Source organism: Mastigoproctus giganteus, chromosome 1 (assembly GCF_048544385.1).
Source record: "Mastigoproctus giganteus isolate SK-2022 chromosome 1, ASM4854438v1, whole genome shotgun sequence".
In the NCBI taxonomy this organism is placed as follows: domain Eukaryota; kingdom Metazoa; phylum Arthropoda; class Arachnida; order Uropygi; family Thelyphonidae; genus Mastigoproctus; species Mastigoproctus giganteus.
This window is the reverse complement of record NC_143575.1, coordinates 220186343-220203620: the sequence shown is the minus strand read 5'-3', so window position 1 is coordinate 220203620 and position 17278 is coordinate 220186343. Positions and strand designations below refer to the sequence as shown.

The window sequence follows — 17278 nt, the reverse complement described above, 5'->3', positions numbered from 1 at the left end:
AAACTGCCTGGAAACATAATCAAAACTAAACCATTCTCCAACTCAGAGTGTAATGTGATTTGAAGAATGGTGCATTACCTTGTCCAGTGCCCAAATAACTTCTGCATGTGTGTGTGTGTGTGTCATTTCATCATCAAACAAAAATGTGAAATCTCTGTACAAGCAGACTTTTTCATCTCCCACTGATGGCTCATTGGGTACAGATGCTGTTGAACTACTGCCCGCAGAATTTGTTACATCTTTCTCTTGTTCAAAATCAAGATGTGGCTGCTTTTTTTTTTTTTTTTTTAAGTTTTTGTAATTGTGAACATTTAAAGAAGCAATACCACTGTACACTGCATATCAAAATGTACATTTACAAAACACAGTAAATCTTTGTGCTTATCTATATTGAGCCTTAAACCTGCAATTTCCATTCCTTATGAAGGCCTAACTACTTTTCATAATTGCAATTTCCAGGCATGTTTAGATAACCTACTATCAGTAAAAAACTAATGCCAAGTATTCTTTAGTACTGCCATGTTCTGCAAAAGAAAAGGAAAAAATGTCATATCACACTTCAATAAAATGGCATTATAAAATTATATAGTATTCTGTAAGCTCAAAATAATGCCCTACTATCCACCCAGTAATTCTTCATGGGGAGTGAATTCTGATGGCTCATTGTTCATTACTTTTTCTTTTTTATACTCTGGCACTATGGCCAAGTCAGAAGAGTTTACAATAAATTATGAATACAACTGTTAATCATATTTCGTAGTCATGGGATTGAACCAAGGTCCACTCAGTTACTGGTCAAATTTCATTACTTCATGGCTTTCATATTCGTAGACACCCTGTTTAGAAACTAATAGTAGTATAAACTACAGTAAATGTATGGTTTCCAATGGATTAGAAATGAGTGGAGATGCTTGCAACTTAGGCAGTGACACAGATTCCATAAGGCGATGTTTATTCTTATGCTATAAATTTTCCACAGACCAATAAAAGTTAATAATTGATAAAACTAATGTAGTCCAAGACATTAAGTTGCATATTTTGTGAGATTGATGTCATTGGCAAAATAAATTGATTTTTATCTACTCATCAAATCATTACTTTTTATTTCTATCAATAATTAAATAAAAAAAATTACCTCTCTAATGGGCTGTAGGCACCAGTAGCTGATCCAGGATTAATGTAAAATTTGTTTTCATGTTCATATGCCTCAAATTTATGAGTATGTCCTGAAATTAGAATATCTACATCTAACTGACGCTGGATTAAAGCTAGACTATCAGGATCACCCCATGGAACTACCTGATGACCGTGGCATAATCCAATTCTAAACTGGCCAACCGTTACTACTTTCTGCTCCGGATAGTTCAGATTCTGCAATACAAAATGTTATATAACTGGAATAAGCTAAAAGAAATAAATATGAACTACAATGGCTAGTTCACTAAGTAGAGAAAAAATTACTTTAACAGTGGTCAACATCATTTATCACTCTTATCGCTGGCATTACCCAGTATACAGAACTAGTCACTTATCAATTACTTGCATGTGCCTAGTCTGTTATTACACCGCTTGCTTGTTACAATTGCATGCCAGTGTACACCAGTATCTAAAAGACTATAAATGAAAAATAAAGATCAGAACAATTAACTGCTTCATCACTGTCTCACTACTATGGTAACTGCATTTCTGGCAAAATATAATACTGAAACTGTTCAATATCTACCATAGAGCCTCAAGAATCCTTGCTATTTATTCTTATTTATGTTTCCAAATAAAAAAATGTCCAAAGGTAACAAGTTTCAATAACCAAAGAAAACTGTCAGAGTATTGTAAACTAAAAGGTTTTCATTGAAAACTAGTAGATATTCTATTTATGCCAACTGTAGAGTATTTTCTTCCATCTTGACCATATGGAAGGCAAAATTTTTATGATTCTAGAACTAGAAAACAGATTTAGACTGGATTAATGGAAGTTTTCTTTTAGTCAGCAAGTTGTTAATTACTGAAAGTGTCACTGGTATGGAGAGCTGAGGTTGATAGATGGGGAAATTCAAAGGTTGGCTGGATAGCTGCTTACGTGAGAGTTGAAACATAGGTTGCTTGCTTTATTTTATATATATATATATATATATATATATATATATATATATATATATATATATTTATTTATTTATTTTTTTTTTTAAATTTATTTAATTTATTTATTATTATTATTATTATTTTTGGCTAGTGCATCAAAAGTCTGTGGAGACGTTGCACAATATAATACTAAATCTCTGTACAAATTCCAGGGAGAAACCTTGGGAAAACTCAAGCAGTTACTACTTGATATTTACGAAACTTTTTCATTGAATATGGGTACAAATTCCTCTTAAGGTTCTGATATTGTTTTTTCTTTGTTTTCTATGCATGTCATTGTTTTTTCTATGTAAGTCACTTATTGATGCAAAAAAGATCAAGATCTCACAATGCCACAGGCAATAATTGGAGTATATGGGTATATAGGAAAAGGCATGTGAGTTATTTGTTTGTTAGAATTCAGTGTCCTGGTAGTAGAATGATGACATGGAAGCTCCTCTTGCAGTGAAACCTTGGTGTATCTTAGAAGTTAGTAGCATTAAAACAGTAATTATAACAGAGCAAAAACACCAATTGCAAAGCTAAAAAGCATCAATGATTTATTAGAAATCTGCAATTATTCCTGCAGCAGAACCCTTCATTACAACAGAGAGAGAGAGAGAGAGAGAGAGAGAGAGAGAGAGAGAGAGAGAGAGAGAGAGAGAGAGAGAGAGAGCCTGGCTCTATCAAAATCAAAGGCTGGGGTATGGAAAGCAAATTATAGCATAACAAAAACAGGCACTAAGTTCCTTAATATTTCATGATGGCATCTACTATTTTCTGCTGTATTGTTCAAAAGTTTTTCTGTCTTCATATATAAAATATTTTTAAATTCATGATGATTAGCTGCCTACTGCATTGAGCGTAAAGTGTTGGGCAATGTTGATGCATGCAGCTGCACATTTTTGTGCTGCAGGATTTTGTACAGAAAAGTTAAGTGTATAGTTACCAAAAAGCTTATACTTGATATCAGTAGATGTAGAAAGAAAAGCACAAAGGGGAAAAAGTTGGATCCCAAGAAGCAGCAGGTAAATAATTATTAGGAAAAAAAAAAGTCAAACTAGCATACAGAAAATACCCAAATGTTTATTGTTGGAATAAATATCCTCCCTAATCTAGTTGAGTGTCTGACAAAGTGCAGGGAGAAGCTAACAGCCCCCCACTGGGAGTAATCAAACACTTAGAAAATAAACTAGCTAGATAGCTAATGGAAACAAAAAAATTATAAGACAGGAACTGAATTTCTGTAGAGAATTTGGCACAGTAGTTTTGCGACTACTAAAATCCAAATCCTAAGCAGTGTTTTACCTACCAACCAGGATTTTGCAATATTAGTAATAACTTTATCAACACTAATATAGCGAAACTTCAAAAACAATGCCTCTTCAAAAATTATTATTATTATATAAAACTGACTGATAAAACATTAAAGATGTTTTAGACATTTTAAATATATAATTATTTATGTGATTTTAGTGTGTAGTATTTCTTGAAACATTTACCAGAATGCAAAATGCAGTCCTGGTTTTCTGGAGCATGTCTCACAATACCAAACTGTTTCTTTTCTTCCACCGCTTCCACTTTCTTCCTTTATAGAAATTTTTCCATTTGGTCCCACATTAATAGTCACACCAAAAACCAGTAAGTTCATATGGAACAATCAGAAAATAACTTGTTTGAAATAATTTTGTTGGCATAGTTATTAAACCAAATTAATTTATTATTAAATAATTATTATAATAATTAAATAATTGTTATAACAACAAATCAGTAAACAGCTGCAAATATTAAAGTTAAGTTTTTGGATTACTTGAATTACTCAAAATAAATTCACAGCTTGAAACAGTAGAGGGAAAATGTTTGAATGAAATGTCATTTATCTTGCTTGGTCTTCAATTTTCCACACCAGCAATGGTTGACAGGTCATCATCATCTATTCCTTCATCACTGCTACAAGATATATCGTGGGGGATTGAAATTAAAATCATTACAAATATTGGACAAAGGTAAATCAAATTCTGAATCAGAAAGTTCTAACAATTCTTCATCAGAAAGGCCTTTTATGAGATGCTGATGCCATGAATAAAAACACTGTTTCTGGCAGATAGTAAATACACAGTGAATACTAAAAAGGAAGAAAATCTACAGCAACCAGCCGTTAACAATTGAACATAAACATTGGACCACAACAGAAATTTTACAATATCATGTGAGACGTGACATGTGGATCGCAAAGGTATAAATTAAAAAAAAAAAAAAAAAAAAAAAACAACTCTTAGCAAAGTGAAATTTCTGGAATATTACACTGATCTAAAGTCCCAAGTATCCCATTCCACTTTAAAGGAAGTATAATTTGGCATTATCCATAAATGTGCTGATACTTTGGTATAAATAAATAAATTTTCTGTTTATACTCCGGGACGACCAAATGATCAGAGGAGTTCACAAGATAGACAGAATACAAGAAACAGCACCATATTCAGCAGTCACAGGCTTGAACCCCGGTCACTCAAGGCACGTGTACTTATGCACCCGTGCGCCTGACCACTAGGCTACGGCTGCCCTCATCATATGCAGCTCATGATCTATTGCAGGCTCAGTATACTCAGCTGTTGCCAGTAATCTAAGAGAGGTAATAATGAGGTTTCTGCAATGGGAAGTGGGGACTCACTCATATGTTTCAGAATAGAAGTCATGGAGGTGCTTACCCTTATATGGAAACTTTTCTTGACATCAGTAGAATGACTTTTATTCTGAGAAAGAAACATGTGGAAACAACTGGAACAAGACCAAGGTATGTCTGCCAGGAGCAAAAGTTGATGACATTGGAGAGCAGATATATATCTTTTAAGGGCACAAAAATCGTTGTGCATGTTGCCACTAATGACATAAGTATAGGAGATCTGTAGATTTACTAAGCAAGTACAGGTCAATGCCGAAAAAAAGTTGCAAGTTAGGGTTAAATTTGAAAGTGTCTGCAATCCTGCCCAGACACGACAGGAGGGAATATATGATGAGAGCCTTGTCAATAAATTCGGACCTGAAGAGATTGTGCAGGGTTCATGGGGTAGAATTTTTCTCAGCCTGGTCTGTGCTTGTTAAAAGGAGAGATTGCTTCTACAGAAATGGGAAACACTTAAATAGAAGGGGTGCAAGAATATTTGCTGATGCTATTGAGGCAATGTTAGGCGGTCGGAAAACTGCTAGCTTGGGAAGATTCACAGACAAAGAGATTAACAGTAGCCAAAAGCAGAGGTGGAAATGATTCTTGCACTGCTTCTATTGGAATGAGCAGCAGCCCAAAAAGCCAGTTGCTGGGCAGGAACTGATGGGGTCATGAAACAAGTACATGGGCAGTGCTAGATTAACTAAGAATAAGAACAGGTGCATGTATACTTGCATGTACACCAAAGCTAGGAGTGTAGTAAGTAAATTTGATGAATTTGAAGTGCTGGTTAAGACATCCAAGGCAAATATTGTTGGGATATCAGAGACATGGTGCCACTCAGATAAAAGGGATGCAGAATTGGAATTTGGGGAGTACAATGTGTACAGAAAGGATAGGCAGAATAGGAAGAGAAGTTAGGCTGTTAATTAAGAAACACAAAATCTAAGAAAGTGCATCCAACTGACATATATGGACAGTGCAATGTTGAGTCAGTTTGGTGTGACATAAGCACTAGGAAAGCAAAAATGAGGGTAGAAGTTGGTTATAGGCCTAATGACTCGGATGAGTACAATGAACAATTATACAGATAAATAGAATGGGCCAGTAAATCAGTGTCTTATAATGGGGGATTTTAACTTCCTAGATAAAGACTAGAACTTGTTATTTGGTTTTTAGGAGCATTAGCAACTAAGGCCATATTGATCCGGGTATATGTGGTGGTCATTCCCTGACCTTTCCGCATCCTCCGTATTTGGTGGTCACGGGCTCGAACCCCGGTCTAATCAAGAAGCGTGTTCTATGCATTGCTGCTCTTGCTCACCTGACTATGGAGGGGCCATTAGAACTTGTGGATTGGTCACTCACACACTAGCAAGGCTTTTGTGAATTTATTGGATGATTGTTTTCTTCAGCAGCATGTTAGAGAGGCAACAAGAGGGAGTAACACTCTTGATCTGATTATCAGCAGTGATTATTCATGCATTAAGAATTTACAGATAAAGGAACCACTAGGTTGGTGAGCACAGTGTACTGATTTGGGATTTACTTAAAGATGTAACTACCATCAGGGGTAAAGGGAAAGATTTTTCCTTTCGTAAATGCGACTACAGTGGTCTCAGAGATTTTTTAGGTTCTATACAGTGGGACCAACTGATGATGTAACCAACAGCAAATTCTAAATGGGAAGCATTCAAGGAAGTAATTTTAGAAGCTACTAGGCTTTTCATACCAACTAAGAAATACTGCTCTAGGTTCAGGCCCAAATGGATGTCAGATGAACTAATGAGACTTGTGGCAGAGAAGAAAAATGCATGGGATGCACATAAATTGTCAGGCAAGACAGAAGCCTATGGTAGATACAAGCTATTCTGTAATCAAGTCACAAAGCAGGTTAGGCAAGCGAAGGCAGAATACGAAAAGTCTTTGGCAAAGGATGCAAAGAAAAACAGCAAACACTTCTTTACTTATATACTCTGAAAGGAAGCGGATGGAAAAAGATTGGTCCACTTGATATCAATGGTTTGACTGTAGATGATCATTCTCAGATAGCTGCTGAACTAAATGAGTATTTTACATCTACATTCATACATGAAGAGTTATTCAAGGAGGAGAGGGCCAGATGTTTATCAAACTCTAACAGGAAGTTAAATGATTTTGTAATAACTGAGAGCAAAGTGGTGGAGAAATTGTTGAAGTTACACATAAGAAAGGCACCTGGGGTGGATGGGATCTATCTAATTATATTAAAGGAGGCAGCAAGGGAAGTAAGCAAACCCTTAGCCATAATTATGAGAGCATCCTTGGACTCAGGGGAAGTCCCCACAGACTGGAGATGTTCAAATGTATCTCCAATTCACAAAGGGGGGGGATCAAAGGGTAACATGAGTAATTACAGACCTGTTAGTTTGCTTCTGTTCCAAGGGAAAATAATGGAATCACTGGTTAAAGAAGCATTGCAGGATCATTTAGACAAGACTGCAGCAATAATTCAGACACAGCATGGGTTTGTTAAGGGAAAGTCTTGTCTGACCAATCTGATTGGATACTGTGATGTGGTCACAAAGGAACTGGATGCAAAAAATAATTTTTATATCATATACTTGGATTTCAGAAAAGCTTTTGATACTGTTGCACATGGAACACTACTGTACAAATTGGAGCAGTATGGCATTAAGGGCAAATTGCTACAATGGATAAAAGAATGGTTGAGAAGGAGAAGACAGAGTGGTGATCAATGGGTACTGCTCTATGTGGACTAATGTTATTAGTGGTGTCCCTCGGGGTTCGGTGTTGGGCCCATTGTTTTATATATATTTATCAATGATATTGACTAAAAAATGAATAGCAAATGCTTAGAAAACGGTACTCACTCAATGATATTGATAAAAGTATATCAAGCTCAATGTCAAAGTTTGCAGATGATACAAAGGTTTGCAGGGTTGCTAATAACAGTAATGACAGTATGCTGCTGCAACAGGATCTGGAAAAGTTGGGTAGATGAGCTGAGAAGTGACAACTGAAGTTTAAAATTGACAAATGCAAAGTACTGCATATGGGTAGCAGTTAACCTCAGAGAAATGTACCAACTATGTGGTGTTACACTCAGAGTAGTGGAGAATGAAAGAGATCTGGGGGTAATTGTGTAGTCAGATTTGAAGTTTTCTGATCAGTGCAGACATGCTGCCAGAGTATGTCATGGAGTCTTGTCAAAGGTATACAGGAATTTTTCGAGCGGGGATAAGGAGGTGATTATCCCCTTGTATAAGGCAATGGTCAGGCCACACCTTGAGTACTGCATACAGGTTTGGAAGCCTCATTTTAAGAAGGATGTAGAGTTGCTAGAATGAGTACAGAGAAGGGCAATAGGGCTGGTGAAGGGAACAAAGGGATGCTCTTACGAAGAAAGACTTATGTTCTGCAAATTGCAGCTTCTGGAGACTAGGCACCTGCGAAGCGATCTGATTGAGAATGTATAAGGTCTTCAATGGATTGAGCAAGCTCAATGCTGATGGGATTCTTCCTTTTGCTCAGATTACAAACCTGAGGGGGCATAGATTCAAACTGAGGAAACACAGTTGTAGAATAGATATGCGGAAGGTTGCCTTTAGCCAGCAGGTAGTTTATTGCTGGAACAAACTTCCATCTGTTGTGGAAGTTGACAGCTTAAATAAATTCAAGGCAGAACTAGACAAACACTTGGAATGAATGGATCAGTGAAATGTAAAGGTTTTTTTTTTTTTTTTTTTTGGGTGATGCTGTATCAGCTTGCTTTCTTGCATCATGTGCCTCTACTAATGCTACTGTGGGAATGAAGGTTCTGATGGGTTGTCAACTTTGAACAGGGTGTGGATGGCAATGATTTCTTCATAAGATGTCTTGCTCTGAACAGGTAGGCAGTGGCAGTCTGGATTTTTCATATAATGGTTGTTCTATGAATTTTTTGCTAAGGTAGAGATGTTGCTTGACGTGGTAATTCCTGATGAAGGTGTTTCTGGGCAGGGGCGGTCAATACTGAAAGCAGATTGCTAATATGGTAAACCACCACTTGTGGATTATGGCTCAGTTCAAGGGTTTGACATAGGTTCATGACTGCGATGTCACTGACTGGTACATTACAACGATAAGGTTCATCTGTACTCCCTCGGTATATGATTGGCTGGCAGATTCACTGGGATCATAAGTCAAAATGTTGAGTTCTAGCTATACAAAATATATATATATTTTTTTATGTATAGCTTCAACAAGTTCTGTTCCACTTTCCTCTTGGTTATCACAAAATCATTTAGCTTCCTGGTAGAGTTTGACAAACTTCTGGCATCTTCTTCCCTAAAGAATTTGTCATGTGCGAATGTAGATGCAAAATCTACTACTACTATTACCACATATTCAGTTTGTCAGCAACCTGAGCAGGATCATCAACAGTTAACCCATTCGTATCTAGTGGACCAATGTGATTCAATTCCTTCTTTCTACTATTAACATAAGAAGTCTTTGCTGCTTTTTTTTTGGCATTCTTTGTCAGACGTCTTGCAATGTACCTTAGCTTGCCTATTCTTCTTTCTGGCTTGATTGCAGACTAGTTTATACCTACCACAGGTTTCTGTGTGCCCTGTTAATCTATATGCATCCCATGCACATTTCTTCTCTACCACAAGTCTCATCAGTTCATCTGACATCCATTTAGATTTAAGGCTTGAAAAGCATTTACTTGGTACAAGAAGCCTAGTAACTTCAACAATTACTTCCCTGAATGCTTCCCACACAACTGTTCTACAGTTGTTTCGAGGAGGTTTGCTACTAGGATGGTGTCTTTCTTTGGATCAGACACTGTTTTTATTTGAATCCAATATTAGCAACTACAGTACACTCCTTAATTCTACATTTGGGACAAATAAAGGTCTTTGATGGATACTGAGTGGCTTGGATAAAGATTTTAGATGATGACATCAAGAGTGTCTCTATGGATGGAACAGACAGTGGTGTGCTGTACTTTTCTGAAACCCTTCTTATAGATGTCCAATTCCAGCAGAATTGGGCTCATTGTTCTGTTTAGTAGCATTGTATGTGAAGATTTACTATATCTCAATGTTTTTTTTTTTTTTTTAGTAAGTTGTTGGCACATTGGCTTCTGTGGCCATAATTCACCTCCTAAGGTTTTTGCAGTACTGTGATCCAAGCCCAAGGCGGGATTCGAACCCGCGACCTTTGGGTTGCCAGGCAGGCACTTTGTTGATAGAGTTATTATTACTAATATTGCAGACTCCTAGTTGGTAGGTAAAGCATTGCTTAGGGTTGAGGTTTCAGTAGTCACAAAACTTGTTAGAGACAGCAAATGAAGATTGGAAACCTGGAAAAATCAAGTCTTAATTTGATACTTTTCAAAAGATTAAATTTAAGTACTTTCAGCAATATTATTTAAATACAGTATTGTGGTTATTACAGCTGTGCAACTATTTTACTATTTTGTCTTCCATCCTGACCTTATTTTATTTCTGTCTTGTGATTAGTATCTCATCTTTCCAGAACTTTGATTAAAAGCATTCTTTGGTAATTGCTGTGGCGAATTTGTTTTTGACTATTTTTTTTTTTCAATAATTATTTGTCTGCTGCTTTTTGGGATCCAACTTAAAAGTTGGATAACACTTGTTCTCTCTACAACTTTATTTATGTCCCTTGTGTTACCATGTGTTACTTTTGTAAGATTTACATGCTCAAAAGACGTTAAGTGTCCCAATTTTTTTGGTAACGTATAATGAAGTGTATAATGATATGCTTTTTTTTTTCCTTAATGAAAACTTTGTATGAGCCAACTAAATAATGATGACAGGTCAATGAAAGAAATATCCATTAAATTCTGCACTTAAGGTGATTTTAGGTCCATCTGTATTCTAAATTATTATTAATTGTCATTTTTAATTAACCTACAGTTCTCACAACGAACACTGAAAGTGAATCACTTGTATTCCAAAAGATTTTGGTACTGTATTTAAATAAAATTTGAAAATGCACAAGGCATAATAATCCTTATGGGTTTTGATAATTAACTATATAGTATCGGTGTAAATACACCATAGTTAACCCATAAACTTGAGCTACGTATGTAGCGTAGAGGACATCGTTTTAATTGTATCTCATATTGTGGTTGCCTTCACAACGAGATAGCTGCTATTGCATTACTTCAAATAAATAACACTTCCCTAGTAGAGAAGACTACTGTTATTTTTTTTCAGCAGTACCACCACCCAGACGATCGTTTCGAAGCTTCATCATCAGTGGCTTCATCATTCTTTCGAGGCTTCATCATCAGTGGTGATGAAGCCCAATAGCTTCCCAATATTTTTGGCGGTATCACCACCAATAGCTGGGTGGTGGTACTGCTGAAAATAAATAACAGTAGTCTTCTCTACTAGGGAAGCGTTATATATTTGAAGTAATGCAATAGCAGCTATCTCGTTGTGAAGGCAACCACAATATGAGATACAATTAAAACGATGCCCTCTACGCTACATACATAGCTCAAGTTTATGGGTTAACTATGGTGTATTTACACCGATACTATATAGTTAAATACAATTTATAAGTGTAATGTTAGTGCTACAGAAAATTTTTAAAAAACTTAATATACCTCATCAAAATCTCCTCTTACAATGTGAACATCACTAGCCAGTGTCTTCAAATAATCGAAGGATTCCTTAGTACACAAATTTCCAGTACAAAGAATATGCTGAATTCTCCCTGGAACTAATAGTTTCTTAAACTTCAGAGGTAAACTATGACATCGATGGGGGATGTGGAGATCTCCTAATACCAGTACCAACTATTAAAAAGGAAAATTGATTTAAAAATCTTCTAAAGATCTATTAACAGTCACAAATAAATTTAATTTTTTTTTTCTGATCTATACCATCATTTCCAACCTTCTCTCTTTTATTTTCCTAAACTAAATGAGCATCTTCTGGGCTTCTCTTTTTTATGGATATTGCATGTATAATTTTTAGAAGAAAATAACATGATATTTAATTCACAGCTGTATATTTAAATGTAAATACTCTACTATGTGCAAAATACTTTGTTACTTGATGTTTAACAATTAATAATTAAAATAACTAAAAAGGTTTATAAATATATGGAACTCAATTCTGAATTTAGAAGAATACAGAGATGAAAAATATAAGACATATACAGGGTGTCTCAAAAATATTGGTACAAACATTTAGGGGAGGTCGGTAACATCTAAAGAAACGTGAATCGCACAGGAACCCATAACCGGAAACGTCACGGGAAAGTAGTAGCAGAGGCACAAGAAGCAAAAATGACACAAGACAGTAATTAGTGGCAAACATTTATTTGACATAATATTAATAATGGAGTATGAGATTGATGCATTTCATGATGTTACAACAGATGCTCGAAGGTTCCACCATGAGACGGGATCCATGCGTGACACCGACGCAGCATGGATTGGCGGACACGGTTGAACACACCTGGAATTTCTTTGACAGTTGCAGCAGCACAGACGAGTCTCGCCACAAGATCCATTTCCGTCTCCACAGGCGATTCATACACGATATATTTCAGGGCCCCCCACAGAAAGAAATCAAGGCTCGATAAATCAGGTGAGCGTGGGGGCCAGCCAACGGGTCCACCACGGCCAATCCATCGATGCCCAAAACCTCTGTTCAAATGGTCACAAACACACCTTCCATAATGGGCAGGCACCCCATCATGTTGAAACGAAATGTTGCGTCTCACATTTGCTGGAACATCATCAAGGAACCCATAACCAGAAACGTCACGGGAAAATAGTTCCCTGGTAGAACTTGTTCAAGAAAGATCCGATATTTAGCAGAGTTCATGCAGGATGGCAACAGGTATGGGCCGACTAAGCAGTCACCCACCATACCTGCCCACACATTTATTGCGAAGGGTTGTTGTGCCGCATGGGGACGCACACCGTGTGGGCCCTTTGCTAATCCATACACTAGATGCATGTCTGCCAGCTCACAGTTCGTATATCAATGCATACTCTTCGTGCGGCGACTACTGCTTGAATGAGTAAACAAGAAATTCTCACAAACTGATGAACAGCGCCGTGTACCGACTTATGGTGACATTTCCGGTTATGGGTTCCTATGTGATTCACTTTCCTTTAGATGTTACCTACCTCCCCTAAACATTTGTACCAATATTTTTGAGACACCCTGTATAAGACATTCTAAGCAATCTGAAGTTCCCTAATCTGATCAAAAATTTCTTCACACTAAACTGAGATCTAGGAATATCATAATCAGTGTTTGTTTATAGTATATCCACATCTACATTCACACAAGTTGTACACATTGGCACTAATGATATTAAGAGTAGGAGACCGGCGGAATTACTTAACAAGTACAGGTCATTGTTGAAATAAAGCCACGAATTAGGGTTGAATTTGAAAGTGACTGCAATTCTTCCCAGACACGATAGGGGGGAGTATATGATGAGAGCCTTGTCGATCAATTCGACCCTGGAAAGATTGTGCAAGGCTCAAAGGGTAGAATTTTTTTTTAGCCTGGCCTGTACTTGTTAACAGGAGAGACTGCTTCTACAGGGATGGGATACACTTAAATAGAAAGGGTGCAAGAATATTTGCTGATGCTATCGAGACAGTGTTAGGTGGGTCGGAAAACTGCTAGCTTGGGGGGGATACAAGGACTAATAGATTAACAGTAGTCACTGGCATAGGTTAAAGTGATCATTGCACTGCTTCTATTGGAATGGGCAGCAGCCTCGACAAGATAGAGGATATTTCAGAGACTGCTGGAAGTCATTGCGGTACAAGTAAACACATGGGTTGTGGTAGGGTAGCTAAGAATAATAACAGGTGCATGTATACTTGCATGTACACCAATGCTAGGAATTTGGTAAATAAATTTGATGAATTTGAAGTATTGCTCAAAACAACAAAGGCAGATATTGTTGGGATATCAGAGACGTGGGGTCACACAGATATAAGGAATGCAGAACTGGAATTTGAGGAGTACAATGTGTACAGTAAGGATAGACAGGATAGGAAGGGAGGAGGGGTTACGCTATTAGTTAAGAAACAAAAAATCTAAGGAAGTGAAGCCAGTCGACATCACTGGACAGTGCGGTGTCGAGTCAGTTTGGTGTGACATAAGCATTAGGAGATCAAAATTGAGAGTAGGAGTGTGCTATAGGCCTAAAGACTCTGATGAGTATAATAAGAAACTGTACAAGGAAATAGAGTTGGCCAGTAAATCAGAGAGTCTTATAATGGGGGATTTTAATTTACCTGATATTGACGGGAATTTGTGGATTGGCCACTCACACATTAGCAAGACTTCTGTGGATTTCTTGGATGATTGTTTTCTACATCATCCAATAAATCCACAATCAATGTAATCAATGGACACTGCTCAGCATGTTCGGGAGGCAACTAGAGGGGGTAATACTTTTGATCTGATTATCAGTAGTGATTCTTCACGCATTAAGAATCTGCAGATAAAGGAACCACTAGGTGGCAGTGATCACAGTGTGCTAAAGTGGGATTAACTCAGGGGTAAAGGGAAGGGTTTTTGCTTTCGTAAAGGCTACTATGATAGTCTGAGACAGTATTTAAATTCTATACAGTGGGACCAACTGATGATGTTACCAACAGCAAATTCAAAATGGGAAGCATTCAAAGAACTTATCTTGGAAGCTACTAGGCTTTACATACCAACTAAGAAATATTGTTCAAGGTTTAGGCCTAAATGGATGTCAGATAAACTAATGAGACATAAGACAGAGAAGAAAAATGCATGGGATACATATAAATTAATGAGTGATATGGAAGCCTATGATAGATATAAGCTAGTCTGCCTCCTTTGTAACCAAGTCACAAAGGAGATTAGGCAGGCAAAGGCAGATTATGAGAAATCCTTGGCAAAGGATACAAAGAAAAACAGAAAAGAGTTCTTTACCTATGTAAACTCTAGAAGGAAAGGGATGAATCAAATTGGTCCACTGGATATTGATGGTTCAACAGTTGAGGATCCTGCTCAGGTGGCTAACAAACAAAACGAGTATTTTGCATCTACATTCAGACATGAGTTATTCAGGAAAGGGAATGCCAGAGGTGAAGTTAACTCTGGTAGTGAGCCAGATGATTTTGTAATAACTGAGAGGAAAGTGGAGGAGAAATTGTTCAGGATAAACATAAAAATGGCACCCGGGGTGGATGGCATCTATCCAGTTATATTAAAGGAGGCAGCAAAAAAGTAAGCAAACCCTTAGCCATAATTATGAGTGCTTCTTTGGACTCAGGGGAGATACCCATAGACTGGAGATGTGTAAATGTGATCCCAATTCACAAAGGAGGATCAAAGGCTGACAACGTATTATAGAGCTGTGAGTTTAACTTCTGTTCCAGGAAAATTAATGGAGGCACTGGTTAAAGAAGCTGTTGTTGTTATTTGGTTTTTAGGAGCATTAGCAACTAAGGCCATATTGCTCCGGGATATGCGGTGGTCATTCCCTGACCTTTCCGCATCCTCAGTATTTGGTGGTGATGGTCTCGAACCCTGGGTCTAATCAAGAAGCGTGTGCTATGCACTGCTGCTCCTTTCCACCTGGCTACGGAGGCGCCGTGGTTAAAGAAGCACTGCAGGATCATCTAGACAAGACTTCAGTTATAGATTGGACACAGCATGGTTTTGTGAAGGGTAAGTCTTGCCTGATCAATTTGATTGGATACTATGATGGAGTCACAAAAGAACTAGATGCAGGGAATAACTTTGTTATATTATATACATTTGGATCTTAGAAAGGCTTTTAAAAATTTTTTTTTTTTTTTTTGGTAGTTGTTGTTGCATAGGCTTCTGTGGCCATAATGCACTTCCCAAGGTTTTTTTGCAGTACTTTGATTCAAGCCTGAGGCGGGAATCGAACCCGCGACCTTTGGGTTGCCAGGCAGGCAATTTACCCACCCGGCTAGCCCGGTCGGCTGCTGTTAATAATGTTGCACATGGAAGACCGCTGCACAAATTGGAGCATTGTGGCATCGGAGGCAAATTGCTGCTATAGATAAAGGGATAGTTGAAGGGGAGAAGACAGAGTGGTAATCAATGGACACTGCTCATCTTGGACTAATGTTATTAGTGGAGTCCTCAGGGTTCAGTGTTGGGTCCATTTTTGTTTTCTGTATTTTAAATGATATTGATGATGGTATATCAAGCTTAATGTCCAAGTTTACAGACGATACAAAGGTTGGCAGGGTTGTTAAGGACACTACTGACAATATGCTGCTGCAACAGGATCTGGAAAGGTTGAGCAGATGGGCTGAGAGGTGACAAATGAAGTTTAACATTGACAAATATAAAGTACTACAAATGGGAAACAGTAACCCCAGAGCAACGTATCAACTCTGCGGTACTACACTGACAGTGGTAGAAAATGAAAAGGACCTGGGGGTAATTGTGCAGGCAGATATGAAGTTCTCTGAGCAGTGCAGAGAGGCTGCAAGTATAGCTCATGGTGTCTTGAAATTGATATACAGGAATTTTTCTAGCAGGGATAAGGAGGTGATTATTCCCTTGTATAAGGCAATGGTCAGGCCACACCTTGAGTACTGTATACAGCTCTACATCCTTCTTGAAATGAGGCCTCCAGACCTGTATACAGTACTCAGAGAAGGGCAACAAGATTAGTGAATGGAACAAAGGGTTGCTCTTACGAAGAAAGGCTTAAGTTTTGCGAATTACAGTGTCTGGAGACTAGGCACTGGCGAGGTGATCTGATAGAGGTGTATAAAGCCTTGAATGGTTTGAGCAGGCTCAATGCTAATGGGATTCTTCCTCCTGTTCAGAATAATCACCTGAGAGGGTATAATTCAAACTGAGGAAACACAGATGTGGGATAGATGTGTGGAAATTTGCCTTTAGCCAGCGGGTAGTTGGTTGGTGGAACAGACTTCTATCCCTTGTTGTTTGTTTGTTTGTTATTTGGTTTTTAGAAGCATTAGCAACTAAGGCCATATTGCTCCGGGATATGCGGTGGTCATTCCCTGACCTTTCCGCATCCTCCATATTTGGTGGTGACGGTCTCGAACCCCAGTCTAATCAAGAAGCGTGTGCTACACACTGCTGCTCCTTCCCACCTGGCTACAGAGGTGCCATCCCTTGTTGTGGAAGTTGATAGCCTAAATAAATTTAAGGCTCATTTGGACAGGTATTTCGAACGAACGGAGGGGCGAAATGGGAGTGGTTTTTTTTTTTTTTTTTTTCTTCCTGGCTGATGCTATATAAGTTTGCTTTCCTGCATCATATGCCTGTACTAATGCTAACCTCCTTTGTGACTTGATTACATCAAATGACTAGCTTATATAGCTTTGTGACTAGCTTATATCTGCCATAGGCTTCTGTGTCACCTGATAATTTATATGCCTCCCACACATGTGATCAGAAAAATCAATTATTTTTACCGATCTGTTTAAACACAAACATTGTAATG

At 37.7% G+C, this 17278-nt stretch overlaps 1 protein-coding gene across 2 annotated transcripts in view; it reads right to left on the bottom strand.

The window, feature by feature from the left end:
- Positions 1–17278, bottom strand: part of Vps29 (vacuolar protein sorting 29) — an 87162-nt gene that overhangs the window by 33729 nt on the left and 36155 nt on the right. For both annotated transcript variants that reach the window (XM_090384429.1, XM_090384435.1), the window contains exons 2-3: positions 11412–11603; positions 1136–1371 (exon numbers count right to left, since the gene is read on the bottom strand). In XM_090384429.1, coding sequence (XP_090240555.1) covers positions 1136–1371; positions 11412–11603 — 428 coding nt within the window. The remainder of the gene's footprint in view (positions 1–1135; positions 1372–11411; positions 11604–17278) is intronic.